This window comes from Ursus maritimus, unplaced genomic scaffold, assembly GCF_017311325.1.
Source record: "Ursus maritimus isolate PB19 unplaced genomic scaffold, ASM1731132v1 scaffold_13, whole genome shotgun sequence".
Classification (NCBI taxonomy): domain Eukaryota; kingdom Metazoa; phylum Chordata; class Mammalia; order Carnivora; family Ursidae; genus Ursus; species Ursus maritimus.
In genome coordinates, this window is record NW_024423675.1 from 42,995,393 (window position 1) to 43,013,049 (window position 17,657).

Sequence of the window (17,657 nt, forward strand, 5' to 3'; positions counted from 1 at the left end):
CATGAGAGAAGGGCTAAGATCCTCATGCTTGGAAATCAAACAATGGGGCAGAAAAGAGATTCTACTCTGTCCCTCTTGGTTTTGACTCAGTCGTGTGCTCCTGTTGGCACCAATTGCCATTTAACCCTTCCCTTTGCTTATCTTACCTCCTATTTGGATTATGAGCAACTCGAGGCAGGGGGCCATGTCACTTGGGGAGATAGTAAGGCCCACGGAGCTGGGGAATTGAAGCTATTAACTACATGGAGTAAATGGGACCCACCAAGAAAAGGGATCCATAAGATCTCTTTACCAAAACTGGTTGTTGTCCTAACAATATATGCACATGAAGCGTTACAAGACAGAACGACCTAGGACACATGTAATTCTGACCATAAAAAGTGAGCTTCCATGCACTTTGCTCTGGCATGTCTCCTGGCAGAGAAAGGAATACAGAGAGGGTATGTCGGGTCCTTTCAAATTTAATAGCCTATGGTCGAGCAGAAGTTCTGCCTGTTTAAAAGGAGACAGAATGACTGGACTCTCTGGTCATCCAAACAGCCTAGCCTCTCTATGGAATTAATTTTTTTAATTCTATAAGCACCATTTGTATCATTTTGATTGATCTTATTCTGGCTTTCAGTTAGGTATTTGGGTTTCCACAGACTGCTCATAGTCTTAGCCCAACTATCTTTGATGGTTCATGATGCTGAGCAGAGGAAAACTTTTAAAATCAAGGTTGAGGACTTTGGGGTAAGAAAGATGACACCCCATGGATTAGGAAAATAGCATTAAATTCTGAGAACAGAAATTAGGATTCTGAACATCATTCAACTCCTTCCTCTCCATGTTTTAAGAAAGTCAAATCTCTGTCCTGTTATAACCACCGACTGACATCTTCTCAATCAACCAAGAGTCCCAAAAGTTTTTTTTTTTTATTGTATTATGTTAGTCGCCATACAGTACATCCCTAGTTTTTGATGTAAAGTTCCATGATTCATTACTTGCGTATAACACCCAGCGCACCATGCAATACGTGCCCTCCTTACTACCCATCACCAGTCCATCCCATTCCCCCATGGTTCTCCCCTCAGAAGCCCTCAGTTTGTTTCTCAGAGTCCGTAGTCTCTCATGGTTCATTCCCCCTTCTGTTTACCCCCCCCCTTTCTTCTTCCCTTTCTTCTCCTACTGCTCTTCCTACTTCTTATGTGCCATAAATGAGTGAAGTTTTTATTGAACATCTGCTTCCAGCTTTGTCTAAACCTTAGCACAACTTTGTCTAAACCTTAGCACAACTTTCCCTATGCACAAAGCCCCAAGAAGGGAGCGGTAAAGGATACAAAGTATTGCTAATGGTTCATAACCTCAAGATACTAGGCAGTAAATTTCCTGGAGGAGCGAAATGATGCAAATTTCCTCTTTGTGTTCTCTACATTGATTAACAAAGAATCTGAAATGTACACTGCTTTATAAGTCTATGTTGAATGAATAAATGAAAAAATGATCTAAGTGCATGACCTCTTAGGGTGGAGGTCACAGGAGAAGATCTGGTGCTGAGGACGTAGGATCCAAACTGGATGTTGGAGGATGGGTAGTGTGCTGTATTTTCCAATAGAAGAGCCATGAAGCACATGGCAATAGCTAAATGTAAAATAATTAAATTTAATTAAATTTAAATCTTAGTTCCTCAGTTATTGATCATATTGCAAAAAGCTACTGTGGTGGGCAGTGCAGAGAACACTTCCATCATTGCAGAAAGTCCTGTTGATGCTGCTGGTCTGCCTAGACAGACCTGGACAAAGGCATTGAAATGGAGACCTGCTTCATACAGCAACCTGGACCCAGAGAAGGCGAGAATGTGGGGATTTGTGGATTCGTACACCAACCAGGCTCAAGTAGAGAACGTGGCAATGAGCGTCATCTTAGAAGTGCAACTGAGGCAACATAAATAATTGAAGTAGAAGAAACACTGAAGGCAGAAAAGTAGCTAAAAAGCAAACACCAAAAGTGAGTTATAAATAAGCCAGAATAGAGTCAGGCAGAATGTGAGTAGGGGAAAAAAGATATTCCAAGAGAGGAATCAACAGGATTTGATGCCTCAATATGGAGGGTGAAGGGAAGGGAGAAATCAAAGACAATTCCTCCAAAGTGTCAAGCCTGACTGAAAAATCACGATGAATAGAATTATGGAGGTAAGGAGTAGATCTCATTTTGATATTAGAACTCATTTTAATATTAAATGGTGTCACCCCCTGTCCTCAGAAGGCTAGCGTCATCTGCTTCCCTGAGTTCCTCAGGTTAAGCCAGACTGATTTCCTTACCTCGGTCTTGAGAATAACCAGGGCCCAAGGGACCACAGGAGGCACAGCTACAGGCGTAAAACGAATGACAGGTGTGGCATCTCTTAGGTTCTAGCTCAGCTGTTAAGTGCAGACACTTTGGAGCCAGACTTTTGGGTTGGAATCCAGGCTCCCCCCTTTAGTAGTAATGTGACAACTTGGGTCAAAATACTTCCCTTCATCTCAATTTCTTCATCTGTAAAACGGGTATTACAATGAAGTCGTTATGAGGAGGAAATTAATTAAACATGTGTAAAATGCTTAGCATAGTGCCTGGCACACACTAAGCACGGTATAAATGTATTTTGATCTCCTCTTGTATAGAAGTGTACATTCACAACTGTGATCTGAGCTGTTTCCCAGGACCAGCTTCTCTACTGATTAACCAGACTGTTTTTCCCAACGCAAAATTTACCCATAATTCTTCACCCCCTGAAGGACTGATAAAGTATTCTGATTAAAGCTTTACATGGTACATTTCGCCTTTGGTCTTCTAGCTGGCAAAGGCTTAAAAAGAAATATTTTTCTGACTTTTATACTTTTTTTTGAGCTTTAGTTACACTAAGTGACACTAAGTCAGATTAAAGGCGATAACATTTATTTCTGCTTAATATTGTAGCTACAGACGGAGATGTTCCTCAAGTGAGATTTTCTAGTCCTCACCCCCATTCCCTGCCTCCTCACTATTCCTGTTGTTCAGAGGAAATCAGACGAGGCTCAGGCAGAGTGAAAGGCTGGGGGAGCACAAAATCTGTTCTCTTAACCTGTAACTTAAAGCCAGAACTTCCATTTCATGTAGGAAATTGCTCATTACTTGTATCCTTGTTTTTATAGATCTTGGTCAAAAATTTATTCTAGCCCCAGAGCATACCTATTTACAATGAGCCTATTGTAAATGGTCACTGACACTCAGATATTTTGTATTTTCACAGAGGCTACCAGAGCAAGTGGGTGCTAGGGAGTTCCTAATGGTAACAGGCAGTGAACAGTAATTCCCAGAATAACTTCTTTGAAGTAGATCACTAAAGTTAGCAACACTCGTTTTTACAAATTCTAGATTACCCGTGTTTCTTTTTCTTTCTTCTTAGGTGACCTTGAACAGAAATTTGAACTGGAAATCAGTCCGCTTTGTAATCAACAGAAAGATTCAATCCCTAGTATACAAATTGGTGAGTTGAATTCAGTTTTAATTTTTTTTTCAGTTTTAATTTTAAATAAACACTTTTGGCACTTCTACCAGAGTAACATAGAAAAGAAAATCTATATGCAGCCTTTGAAAGATGCAAACTGGAGGTTTAATGAGTGGCTGAGTCCAAATAAACACTCTAATCATGACTGATCTACTGGGTAATTACCAACCGAGAAGCTATGACAAATGGAGAAAGGCTTTGTAACTAGCCTGTATTAACTTGGTAGTTCAGAATCGAATCAAAACCAAATCGAGTAGAGAAGGAAAGTCGTAAGAACCAACTATTAGCTGCTGAGGAACAGATCAGTTCACACTGTTTAGGACTCAAAGAGTGGAAAGTCGGCAGAATCAACCTTGAGGACTCTTCCAATCTACCCCACTACCCTTCATCCCCAACGCAGTCCCAAGGGCCAGTGCTCTGCAAACCATCCTATCCCTTGTGGCCCCGGATCCCATGCTTCTCTATTCTCCACTTCAAAACTTATTTTCAGTCTTATTCTCAAGTGTCAATTGCAGTAAACTGTTCAACTGTGATGTTAATGCATCTAAAATAATGATTACTTTAAGTTATGCATAAAATCATTCAACAAATCAAATGGTGGAAATTTCAGGCGCGTAGGAAATATTTTTGATCCAGTAAGAATTTCTATCAGTTCTTAAAACACTCTACCAATTCCATCTACATTTAAAGCAAGTCCTTCATTTCCTTGCAGTTCCTTCCAATTAAAACCAAACTCAGAACTTGAACTCTATTACTCATAAACTATAGCCCTGACATGTACCAGCTCCCACCGACCTCAGAGAGCTTAATGCATTCACAGGGCTGCAGACCTCTGTAAGGCTCAAGGCTTAATGCCTCTACTTGGGAGGGAACGGGGCATCGGAAAAAAATAAGCTGAAAATTAAGAAAACCAGAGCAAGTTAGTCAAATAATAATATGCTTACAATCACTAGGAGTCAAATCTAAACCACCAAAGAGTCGTAAAGTCATCCTCAGGAAATAGAAACAAAATTAATCTAGTTACAAAGATCTGAGTGATATATGGAAATATTAAGATAGAGATGTTGAAATTATGGGATTATTGGTGATTCATTTTTTTCCAAATTGCCCTTAGTATTGTTGTTTTTACAATTAAACTGATTCTTCCACCCAAAAAAAAGGAAAAGGTGGGAGTGTTAGAAAAACAACAACAACCAGCAAGAATCCAGGACAATGACATAGCTACGGAATCACTGGGGCAGTGCGGGGAGGGGAGCACATGAACAGAAATTCAGCCTTGGTCTCCCGGGAGCCAATCCCCTCCACCCAAGTTGCTTAGTTATGGGGTTCTGCAGATGCAATTTAAAAGGAATAGACCCTGACCAAAATCCCAACTCCAGGGCCCCACTTGTTAAGCCCCGGCTAGAAAGCAATTTGCCAGGCTCCTGTTAAAACCATTTTGTGAAAAGCGTTCACATTGTTAAACACACAACCTGGATTTGCAAGACAGACCTGATTTTAGAGATTCTGCCCTGTTGTTGTCATGAGAACACACTTATTTTGTCAGATCATATGTCCTGGTTTTCAGCACAGGAAAATGTGGTTACCATAGATACCTGTTTTTAAAATGGGGTGGGGATTGAGAGAATAGGAAAGTCTCAGGGATGTTACACCAGCACACCAATAATAAAGAGAAAGGGAAGGTGATGATAAAACAACCCTTCGTACATAAATCTTTCTCGGTCTCTGTTCCACGTCTCCAGACTCTGTAGGGTCAGGGTTGGGAGGTGTGGTGTGAAGGGGTAGATCGGGCTAATCTGGAAGAATCCAAAGATAGACAGACTCTGATGGGAGCCGCAGGCTTCAGCCTCCCAGACGAGGATTTTACCAGTGGGCCTTAAGTAATGCAGCTATTTCTTCTGCCCTGATTCCCCTGGAACTGAAACTGTCCCCTCTCTTTTTTCTGTCCCAGTCCACAGTGAGAATTTCCCCATGTGCCATCTCAGGTTTAGATCTGATTTTCTGTTTAAGTCATTCATATTCACCCAAGTGGAAGTGGGATTTAAAATCCCTTCCCCTCTCTTCACCAAATTCTGCATTTTAGAAAGAAGATATTAGATCAAATGAATCTCTAATTCATGAAAGCTATAGGAGGAGGAGAAAGAGGATTGCCTTCAATCCCTGTTTGCCCTGAGGCCACCATGTCTCCCTTCCCCAACTCCAGCCCTCCAGGAGGACAAAATCCAGGCAGTCAGTCCCTCGCTTGCTTAGAAGAAAGAGCTTGGCACAATGCACTGGGAATGGATGGAACAGGTTCCCAAACGTGATCGTGCAGAAATCACTTTCATTTGAAAAAGTACCTCCTGATGTCTATTCAGACTTCAAAATGGCCTTTCCTGCTCTACCGTGAGAGGTGTTTACATCGGAGAAGAGAAATACGGAGGGATAATTCCCCAGTAAGGTCAGGAAGAAAATGAGTTGATTTTTAAATACCAGATTTTTAAATGTTGGATTTGTAGCTTTTTTATATTAAGGCAAACTTAATAAATATTTACACTTTACACTTTAGAATAGTATAATTTTATGAACTACCTTTTTAATATCAAATCTCTCTTACAGTGAAGGATATTAGAAATTAGATACAGAGGTTATGAAGGAAGTGAAGAAAATTCAGGAATAGCCAACAAGAAAATTCAAGGAAATCCTTACTTGCTGAGTCCTTATATAACCTTATCATTGGCTTAAACTTTCCTCCTCAGGTTTGAGTGATCTAAAATGATTTCATAAGACTTAAATCATATTTCACATATGATGAGATAATGCAGAAATGTGAAATAACATTTTGCATTCCTAGCACCCTCAAAGGCCAAGCATCTGCTGTTTGTTTAATAAAGAGATAACCAAATCAAGCCTTATAATTCACAGCCTTGTAAACATAAAGTGTCAGTTGGTGGAAAATTTGTTATGCTGAAAAACACTTGCCTTTTCTCCCCACACCTGCATTTCAATAAAACTTAAATATGTCCAAGTTTGTGATGACTCCAATCATTCCAGCCTAGACTGGAAGTCATCCTGGCTTTGATAAATCATATTTAATATGGAAAGCACCCTAACATTGAAATATGATTAGAACGCAACAAGTCTAAAATAATTAAGAGAACAGACATATCTAATATCAACCAATCTTATCTGGTCATTAAAGTAGGGATTTGATGCAAGTAAAAATCCATATTGAAGATGAGTGAACTTTTATTTACCTACATTTAGTTGCTTAACATAATTGAGAGTAAAACAAAACTGTGAATTAATACTCTTGAAAAAATAGCTCACAAGGTAAACATATGAATTCTCCAGATGGGTCTAAATCAACAACGATGTGCCCCTTTCTGATCTCATTCACCCTTTCCTCCCCTCCTTCAGCTCCCCACCCCAGCTCCAACACCGACTTTTTCCTACCTTTCTGTTCATACGTCTTTCTCCCTCAGCAAATAATAACAGCCAGCCTTTAGAAGGTTTACTACGTGCCAGGAGCTCTCTGAGCGTTTCGTCGGTGTGAAGTCATTTCATTGTCATAACAGCCCTACGGGTCTGGCACTCTTCCTAGCTCCTTTTTACAAATGAGGAAACTGAGGCCCGAGGGGTTAAGAAGCAAGCCCAGGGTGACATACCCGGTGCTCCTAAACTGACGGGTAGGGACCGGCTCACCTGTTGCCGCCGTGTCTCCGGGCCGGGCGCAGAGCGGCTCGCGCAGGTGTCCGGGAGGGAGGAAGGCGCACGCGGTGCCGCCTTCTGGCGCTGAGCTTGACCTTGCCTGTTCTAGGTTTCATGACCTACATCGTGGAGCCGCTGTTCCGGGAGTGGGCCCGTTTCACGGGCAACAGCGCCCTGTCCGAGAGCATGCTGCGCCATCTCTCGCACAACAAAGCCCAGTGGAAGAGCCTGCTGCCGAAGCAGCGCAGAAGCGGCGGCGGCGGCGCGGAGCACGCGGGCCAAGGGACTGAGAACGAGGAGCAGCCTGGGACCAAAGGCGACGCCCCGTAGTCCCAGCCGCCTGCCCCTGCTCCGCGCAGAGAGAAGGAGAACCTCCTCGAGCAGAGGCCTCCTGAGAGGGGGGCAGCTCCGGGAGGGCTGGGGGGGCTCTTGCCGACCAGCGCAGCCACGCGCTGGGTCTCGTCCCGGGCGCCTCGGAATGCCGCCCTCCCCCTACTCACCTGCCTCCTCTCCTTTGTCCAAGTGTACAGAAGCCATCCGTCACCTCAGCTTTCGCTGCCGAAATAAGCAACTCCATTCAGGAACGTGGGAGCACTTTTCGGGGGGGCAGGTTCGCCCCTCAAGGAGAAGACTGGGGAGTAAGAAAGAGGTGCTCCTGCCATGTCCCCCTCGGGCCCTGGGTCACACTGCGACAGGCGACGGTGGCGAGTCCAGAGCGTTTTAGCATTTGCCATCTGACTGCTGATCTGCATGACAAACACACCAGCACATTCGGAACTCCAAGGAGATGGGTCTGAAGTGCGAGAGCACAGAAGAGAACGCGAGAGAAAGGACCTTCTATTTTAATAATAATTATTATTATAAAAATAATAATAAATCTTTTTAACTTTTATATTTTATGCACTAGACAATGGATCTAAAACTTTGGACTAAGATTACTCAATGTACCCAAACTTGAACAGGGGGTTCATTGTTTTGTTACTGACTTTATGCCACTTTGGGTCAGAGATTTGGCGTCTGCTCAATTTAAGAAACCACGTTTCCTATCCGATCCGAGGGGAAGGTGCTGTACAGTCCATTCCTTTGCACCATTAGCCGATCTGTCTTTTATCAATAACTCAGATGCCGTGACATGTTTATATGCACACGTGTACATTTTCTGTAAATACCAAGCGCTACTGATTCCCATGCCAAAATACGTGAGTATTATGGGATTGCTACCTGTATAAACAATGGCACTGTGAACAGAATACTGTTAGTTTTAATACAAGAGAATGCGTTTGTAAATCTGGTATAGAGTTTATTAATATACTATTGTTTGCAGATAAAGGCCTTAACTTTAAACATCTTTCATCTTCTGAAAGCTGCCCGACTTAAATCCTCACAGACATCCTTCTGAACTGCCTCCTCATGCCCATCTTTGTGCTTTCCAGCTAAGGTCACAAACCAAAACTGACTAAAGTCTTTGAGGAAATATTCTGGAAACTTCACATGCATTCCGCTTGAGACCATAGTGTTTAATCTATGGTACCAAGCACCGTTTCCTCAGATTAATGAGACCTTTCAACAAGCCTGAAGTCACTTTTCAACACAGCGATGTTGCACACTGTTCTAATAAGCCAGCTGATAAGCTTGTGTCTATGTGACTCTTGTCTTGGACCGTGGTGGTGTGTCAGCCTTGCGGGAGACACGGCAGGTCTCACAAACCTCCTATGACCCGCCATCTAACCGTCAGGGAACTCCCTGCCCTCCCACCACACTTCTGTCTGCTATGGCTACTGCACCAAAGAGCCTTTGGCTTATGGTTGGCGTGCATTTCTTTGGTGTTAATAGTAACTGGATTTTTCTTTTTCCTTAATTTTGTGTGAACAACTACTCAATTATTTAGCGGAAGTTAACATTATTTAAGTCAAGAAAACATTTCAGTTTTTCGACCGAATTTACCTTCCTGGCAGGTCATCGTGGTTCATTATGGTTCTAGCGAACAAGAGTCACCTTGGAAACTGGTTGCTGTTTTTTTCTGCAGACTCTTGGTCGGACAATCAGTTCGTTACAGCATCCTTCTCTAGTGACTAAACTCTGTGAGTTCAACCTTTTCCCTAAAAATTCTAGCGTAAGTAATGTAACATGAAAATTGACATGTCCCTTTCTTCTTACCTTAAATAACGCTGTAGTGGGAGAATGATAGGTGATCATTTCTGCCACTATCGAGCTGTTTCTCAAGCTGACAAACTGACAGCTAACTCTCGTTTCCTACATGCGACTCTTGTGGGTTTTTTCCCTCCTAATGTACAAATGAAATGTTAGAAACTTGACTGGTTTGTAATAAGTTTCTAGAGAGAGACTGAGGTTTGCTGAGTGAAGGTTTAGGGGAAATTTTGGAAAGTTGGTTATATTTTCATTAAAGTAGGAGAGATTGTCAGATGGTACTAAAGGAAGTGTGAAAACCTCATGAAATGGGCAGACGAGAAGTTGAAATTGTTGATATGGGTAAGAGAGGAGTTGTGAAATCTCAACACTAGCTTTTTGGTCTCTGTAATGACTATGAACTGACACAGGATTCTTTATTGCTTTAATCCTCTGAAGCGCTCAGCTTGGTGAGGCCCCAAGAGAAAATGTTGAATGTATTCCTGCTTCCAAATCTCTCTTACTTTGGTCTGATGATGCAGAGAGAGCTTTTCGAGTGGTCTGTGTTTAATGTCCATGAGATCAAATGAAGGAAAGCAATTGTCAAGGATGATGCAGTGGAGAAAAGAAAGAAGATGTTATTTTAGCAAATGGGGCTTCTGCCTTGGGTTTAGGAAATGGACTTTGTTTAAATTATATTTATATTGTAACTTAAATAAGTAAGATTGGAGGCATTTTTAGTAGTTCCAAGTTCATAGGACAAAAGTCCATGTTACAATTAGGTCTTGAAGAAGAGCTCGCAGAGAAAACCACCAAATATCCGGTTATGAAGCAGCTACCAGTACAATCAAAATTTGAAGTAAAATGAGACACGATGCATAAACTAGATGCATTTTTGTCCTTCTTTCAACCATCTGGAGTATTCCTGAGTTCCTTGCTTTTTGGCAAAAAAAAAAAAAAAAAGAAAGAAAGAAAATGTGACAACTTTTTTTTCCTGCCTCCTAGTGGCTCCCGTTCAATAGAGGAGTTCAATTGCTAGTTAAGACGCGGCCGTTGGATCACCCGTGGATTTTATCTTTATATTCTTCTCCTGGTCCGTGGACCACCAATAGTTGACTTACCAAGTTTAATTCTGTCATGCCTCGAGAAGAAAGGAATCAAAGGGCTATTTTTAGTGAGGAAAATAGAGTTCAGATCAAATTAAGAGAGAGAATATTCGTCACTGCCAGGCCTGACCGTCAAAGCCTGCTTCTCCTTTAACAGCATCTGTGAATAGTCAGAAACTTGTCCAGAAGCCCGGACCTATCCATAACTCCTCTAGGCTGAGTAAAATTCCCGCTCTTTTCCACCTGCTTAAGGCTTCCCACAGAGGCATTTGGAGCGTGTCCGGCAACACTGTTTTCAGATAGTGCTTCCTACAAAATGCAGACTAGTTTTGTAATCTTTTGTCATGTTGAATCAGATCTGCTCACTGATTTGAATTTGGTTATGAGCTTGTGTCTCACTGTATTTCTTATGCTTTGTTTTTTTAAGCAAATCCTTAAAATTGTGTTGTTTTCTGTACACATGTGAGATTTGGAAAAAAAAAAAAAAACAACCACACACACCTTGTGAGTTTTGCTCAAAATGTGGCCTAAATATCCATTGGCATGTCTAGATGAACAATTGAAAATAAAGATAATTTCTTAAAAATATCAAGGTATAAAAATATACTGATTCTCACCAGGTAACATGTTAGCAGCAAACCAATCAGATTCAACAGAAAAGGCCCACTGCTCAGGAGAGGAGACTTTCAAGGGAAAAATGTACAGACATGGTCTCCATGTGACTCATTCTACTTGGGGCTGCAACAATAGCCATGACCTTGAAGGCATCACTCGCCAGTTAGTCCCAAGTCAGAGAAAGAGTGCTCTCTTTCTCCCACCATTCAGTTCTACACTTTCTCTGGGTCCTGATATGTTTCTGTGTCACATTTGTCAAACTCATATATGAGTGAGAATGAGGTACAATGGATTAGGTTGTAAAGACAAAGCAGACTTCATTCAGTAATTACCTGTGAAAAACATGGTCTTGTAGATGTCAGGACTGGAAACGATCGAGAACAATAGAACAGTTCAGGCAAGACAACCAAGTGTCCTAAACCCATCTGGAAACAGAGGAGAAAAAAAACCACCACCCTTGTTTCCCAGAAACAACCTTGTATCTGCATAGTCTCTTCATGTCCCTTTTTATTAAGATTGGATTCAGAATCTCACTGACCCCTTCATGCTTCCCTATGTCTGATTACAAAGCCTCTTTAACATTTGTGGATATTTGATATCATAAAATCAAAATCAAAATTGAGACCCTAGTGGTTTTCCAAGTAACAGTGAGACACAATTTTCTTTTTTTTAAAGTTGTTTTTTTTTTTTTTTTTTTATTCGACAGAGATAGAGACAGCCAGCGAGAGAGGGAACACAAGCAGGGGGAGTGGGAGAGGAAGAAGCAGGCTCATAGCGGAGGAGCCTGACGTGGGGCTCGATCCCAGAACACCGGGATCACTCCCTGAGCTGAAGGCAGACGCTTAACCGCTGTGCCACCCAGGTGCCCCAAGACACGATTTTCAAATGTCCCTGGGACCGTAGCTGAGACATTGTGAAATAAGTCAAGCCGATGTGAGCAATTGAAGATCTACTATGTACCAGAAGTTGCACTAGATACTTGGGATGTAAAAAGACTCCATTTCTCCAGGAGCATTCGGACTCTGTCAGAGACCGGTGTTGCCAGTGGATGTTGCTTAGAGAAGCCGTGAGAACTTCTGTAAGGGCTCAACCACCGATAAAGCTCTCGAGTACAAAGGAACAGAATGCAGATAAGCTTTGGAGACTTGTAGGGGCCAAGAGCAGGCTGCCCCAAAATGTGCTATGTCGCCGTATTGATTATTTTAAATAAAATTACTTAAGTGACAGCCTGTGTAAGAAGGACCCTCAGACCCTCCTCTGTCCCCCTGAAAGCAGGAGATAAATCTCCCATGTGACATGTACCCTCCTGTACCAAGAGGTAGAGACATCCTTGTCACCAGAGATGGGAACTTTAGAGCCAAGAAGGCTGTGTAAACAACTCTTCTCACTTTTTACTAATTTACTACCCCAAGCCAAATTCTGCTTAGCATTCTTTACTAATTGAAGCTTCCAAAGTTAAGTTTTCTTCGTCCTGTCAATTCCTCCCAGATCTATTGTCTTTGTCTAAAGAGCATAAAACGGCCTGCCTTGGTCATTTCTTCAGGTCTCAATTTCATTATTGGGCCTCCACGGGCACATAATCAAGCTTTGCATTTTTCTCCTATAAACCTGTCTCACGTAAATGTAATTCTTAGTCCAGCTAGAAGAACCTGGGACTGAGGAAAATTTCTTCCTCTCCTTCAAGACAAAAGTGGGTCCCAATCTTGATTTAGTCACTAAATTATTCTGTGACTTCAGGGAAGTTACTGAACATCTATAAAATTATTTCCAGACAGGGGCACCTGGGTGGCTTGGTTAGTTGAGTGTCAGACTCTTGATCTCAGCTTAGGTCTTGATCTCAGGGTCATGAGTTCAAGCCCCATGTTGGACTCCACACTGGGTGTGGAGCCAACTTAAAAAAAAAAAAATTCCAGACAGTAATAGCTTTTATAGTATTGTTGTGGCAATTAAAAGAGACTGCATACAAAAAGCACCAAGCATTCTGTCTGGTATGGGTTGGTCTTTCAAGAGATGCGAGTTCTCCCCTCATCAATGACAAGAAGTCTGGCAAACAGCCATGCTCACGTGGGTAAGAATGTAAAGAATATACGGGGGGGAAACGCAGTGAAGAAATGCTGGTGATTTCATATTAGGAAGTCAAACTCATTTTTACATTTTTTTAAAACAGATTTGTTACCTTCTGTACTTACTTATTTGCAGGGTTGGATAAAAGATTACCCCTTCAATCCTTTGCTCAAATGGAGGCTCTTCCTCAGCTGCCCATGACCTTGGCTTAGCCTTCTCTACTCTAGAGCAGAGGATAGTGGATCTTCTGTTTGCTGCTCTGTCGGAAATTTCTGTGAAGGAAACAGCTCCTAAAAACAAAATAAGAATCATTTATCTCCCTTGCGTCTTTGCCCCCGAAGCCCTCATTCTGGCTGGTGATGGCTCTGTTCCTCTGTGTCAGGCCCTGGAAGGGTGTTCTGGTCTTTCACAGGCTCCACCATAGGCCTAGGTTGGTGCCTCCCAGACGCACACCCCTTACATTTCCAGACATTTTCTCAGCCAGTGCTCACCGTCTGTCCTAGAGCAGGACCAAAAGCAGAGGCACTTCTCAAGTAACATCCCATCAGAGAAGGGAAGAGACTCAGTCCTGCCTCCATTAGAATGTAACGCACATTTGAGTAATGACTGCACAGGGAGCTTTTAGCTACAGAACAGTCCACAATGGGATTTTTTTTTTCAACTAAGCCAGAGAGATTAGCAGAAAATTTTTAAGTTTTAGCTGATAGGATTTGAATATGCATTATTGCCTTGTCTCAGTCATCTAAGCAACGATGGATCTTTGATTCAATTGCCTGAAATGTTTTAAATTCTAGTATTGCAAGATTTAATCCTTAGTAATTTTTTTCCCCTTTTAAAAAAGCAATGCATAGAGTTTTAAAAGTGTGGGCTTTGGGGTCGACAGACCAGAATTCAAATCCCTTGTTATCACTTGCTGCTTAACCCCAGGCAGATAATTTGATCTCTCTAAGCCTCCATTTCCTCACGTTTAAAATGAGAGTAACACCTACCTTCTGGGGTAGTTGTGACATCAAAATTAGAAAACATACATAAAACACATAGCATGGTCTCTAGGTCCTCAACAAATGTAAATTCCTACATCATTTAAAACAAATCTACAAAGTGAGAGTTGGGATATATCTGTTGCTTTGAAAGGCTGTACAGTTTTTGTGCAAAAGAAAACACAAGAGCCATTAATAGACATCGGGCATGATTATATCTACAGGTGATCAGCTGGACCATGAAATAATCCTTATGAAATACGGACACAATCTTCTAAAAATGATTTCAAAAGAAGACAGTGTTCTTGGGGCACTAAGGATACACTGATAAGACCAGGGAATATAAGGAACTGTCTTTTCTGATTATAAAGTAAATACTCAGCCTAGTCAGAGACGACCATCTGTTTAATCTAAGCCCTTCCTAGAATTGATGATAATACAATCCTGGCTAGAAAGGAGGATTAGTTAGCAAACAAAACTTGATAACTTGTCAAGTTTTCATGAATTCCACTCATATCCTATAAACCCTATCTGTAGAAGTTTCCAGGGGCCCGTCCCCTTGCAATTTCATCAGATCCTTTCTGGCTATGGACAGCAGAGGCAGAGAAGTCAGTCACAGTCTCTGTAAGTAGGTGGCCCTAAAATAGATTCTGTTCCTCTAAACTAACATTTTCAAAATTGCTTGACAATGTGTCTGCCAGGGCGCCTGGGTGGCTCAGTTGGTTAAGTGTCCAACTCTTTTTTTTTTTTTTAAAGATTTTTTATTTATTTATTCGACAGAGATAGAGACAGCCAGCGAGAGAGGGAACACAAACAGGGGAGTGGGAGAGGAAGAAGCAGGCTCATAGTGGAGGAGCCTGATGTGGGGCTCGATCCCATAACGCCGGGATCACGCCCTGAGCCGAAGGCAGACGCTCAACCGCTGTGCCACCCAGGCGCCCCAAGTGTCCAACTCTTGATTTCGGCTCAGGTCATGATCTCAGAGAGATCAAGCCCCAAGTTGGGCTTCCACAGTCTGCTTCTTCCTCTCCCTCTGCTCCTCCCCCAGCTCATCCTGATACTCTCTCTCTCAAATAAATAAATAATCTTTTTTTTAAAAGTGTGTCCCAAAAGTTGTTTAAGTATTACCTAGAAAAAAGAAGTCTTCATAGCCCATGAAGTTTGAGTAACAATGGCTTAAACACAAGTTTCTCTTCTGTGTGCTTCTCAGAGCCTCCCATAGGCTGATGGACATGTCCAACGAGATGATATGGATGATATTGTTTGTTTCGAGCTAATATTGGTTTCATACCATGAAGGCTTCCTTGACCACACCAACCCAAAATGATCTCGCCATTTTTCATCTTCCTGCCCTCGTATTGTTAGCGACCATTAGTTATTTGTTATTATCGGTGATATGTGTGCGTGTCTGCCCAGCCTGAGACTTACTACGACATTGTGCTTAGCCTGCCTGAGTTCGTGGCATGTTCTTATCACTTACTACATGTCTGACCTCAGACAAGTTTCCTGACTTTTGGTGTCTCGGCTTCTGCATTGGTAAAATGATAATAAAAATGGGACTATTTCATAGAGTTTCTGAAGATTCAAAGAGTTCATGAAGGCAAAGAACTCTGGACAGGGCCTGGCTCATAGAAAGCACTCAGTAAATGTTGGCAAAAACCAACATCTTCTCCCTCGCCCTGCATCACACTCTCAAATCGGATTTGTTAAGTTCCTTCACAACAGGATCACTAGCTTTTTTTTTTTTAAAGATTTTTATTTATTTATTTGACAGAGAAAGAAACAGCCAGCAAGAGAGGGAACACAAGCAGGGGGAGTAGGAGAGGAAGAAGCAGGCTCATAGCGGAAGAGCCTGATGTGGGGCTCGATCCCAGGACCCTGGGATCACGCCCTGAGCCGAAGGCAGACACTTAACGACTGAGCCACCCAGGCGCCCCAAGCATTAGCTTTTTAAATATATTCTCCTATAGTATAGCACGGAAGGTCCTGAATAAATACTTCCTAAATGAAAGAATATATTTGGATTGATCAACAACAGGTTAACATTTAAACCCAAGCAAGTAAGTACCAGTTGCAACAATAAATGCCCCAATAGCTCTTCCGGGGATGGCGTCCATAGGCATTCAGGATGGTCCAGCGTTTGACCCACCATCGTAGGCTGTCCTGCAATACAGCCTCGAACAAAACTAGGCTGTCCCGACCCCCTGGTAATAGAGTCATTTACCTTTATACCAAGAAGGTTGGGAAAGCACCAAAATCTGCATGTGGCGTGCGGCCAGGCCGACTTCAAGGAGTTCGTGCTGTGAGACCTAAAGTCCTTATGAGGTTGTCTAAAACGACAAAACACGTCAGCAGGGCCTATGGTGGTTCCATGTGTGCTAAGTGTGTTCGTGACGGGATCAAGCGTGCTTTCCTTATTGAGGAGCAGAAAATCGTTGTGAAAGTGTTGAAGGCACAAGCACAGAGTCAGAAAGATAAATAAAAAATGAAGCTTTTTTGAGTAATAAAAAAAAAATGCCCCAATAGTTTGAACATAGAGATCGTTTTTCAGGAACACAGTTTGCTACCTGGCACACTTTTGTTCTTTCTAAGAACCTGGTTCAGGAAAAACACAGGGTTTCTCCTCCTCGTTTAGGAGTCCACTTTTCTGAGTGATGAGGACAAAGGTCCGGTGCCTGAGGGACTTGAGGTCCAAAGACCTCCGGGTCTTTCCCATCCAACTGGCAAAGCAGCCGACGGAAGGACCACTAACCGGCTGCCTTTGCAGGGAAAACGAAAGTCCCCTGCCATATCTCACAGTCCAGGAGAGACCAGTCCCAGTCCTCGTCTTTGCAAAGGAACATGGGACTAGCAGGTGAATCTCCCATTTCAGCCTTGAGATTACACATGACCCACCCCTGCCCTTCTTCCCAGAGAGCAATTAGATATGCATCTTCAAAGTTGTCAGCAAAGTAAGCTAACAGACCCAAGTGAAAGGTCAGGGGATTTTTTAAAATATTTTTTCCTACTTCTCACTGCTCTATTTTGTTTGGACCTCTCTAACAGGAGAGTCAGACTTTACACTTCAATGGACTTTCATCCACACGCACACACACAAAAGACTTATGTGAGTGAAAACGAAATACTGATGGCGTCCCAGAGCGTACGGGAGAAGTACATTCTGTAATTCCAGACAGATTGTCAGGTGTGAACCTGACAGAGAGGGGGAAACAAGTTCCGATGGCTCTTCCAATCCTTCAGTTATGTGACATACTATGATGTATTTCCTACATGCTTCCACTGACTTCAGCTCTTAAAAATGTATTCATCAACCCACGAAAAGCTTTTCAAAAAACATCCTTTTGCAATGACGTTTTCTTTACCTTAAACTCTACCAGGAAGGTTCAGAGTTTCCTTCATGTTCATCAACTTCTTTTTGGAACAGCAGTTTTCCAGTCCTTAGGCACGACTGGGGGAATGCCCAGCCCACCACGACCTGTGTGCGTGGCAGGCAGGGACACCATCGCCACCACGTTGATTGTCAGGTGACAATCGTGACACAGCGAAGCCGGGGCACCAACGCCAGAG

At 42.4% G+C, this 17,657-nt stretch overlaps 2 protein-coding genes across 3 annotated transcripts in view; both read left to right on the forward strand.

Moving 5' to 3' along the window:
* The window catches only part of PDE7B (phosphodiesterase 7B), a 310,652-nt gene extending 302,619 nt beyond the window's left edge, over nucleotides 1–8,033 (forward strand). For both annotated transcript variants that reach the window (XM_040627828.1, XM_040627829.1), the window contains 2 exons: nucleotides 3,407–3,487; nucleotides 7,308–8,033. In XM_040627828.1, the coding sequence (XP_040483762.1) occupies nucleotides 3,407–3,487; nucleotides 7,308–7,528 (302 nt within the window). In that variant the 3' untranslated portion in view covers nucleotides 7,529–8,033. The remainder of the gene's footprint in view (nucleotides 1–3,406; nucleotides 3,488–7,307) is intronic.
* An 8,185-nt stretch (nucleotides 8,034–16,218) lies between these two features.
* On the forward strand, nucleotides 16,219–16,603 carry LOC103663377 (60S ribosomal protein L34-like). Its single transcript, XM_040627510.1, has one exon. The coding sequence runs from the start codon at nucleotides 16,219–16,221 to the stop codon at nucleotides 16,570–16,572; it is 354 nt and encodes a 117-aa protein (XP_040483444.1). The 3' UTR covers nucleotides 16,573–16,603.
* The last annotated feature ends 1,054 nt before the right edge of the window (nucleotides 16,604–17,657 follow it).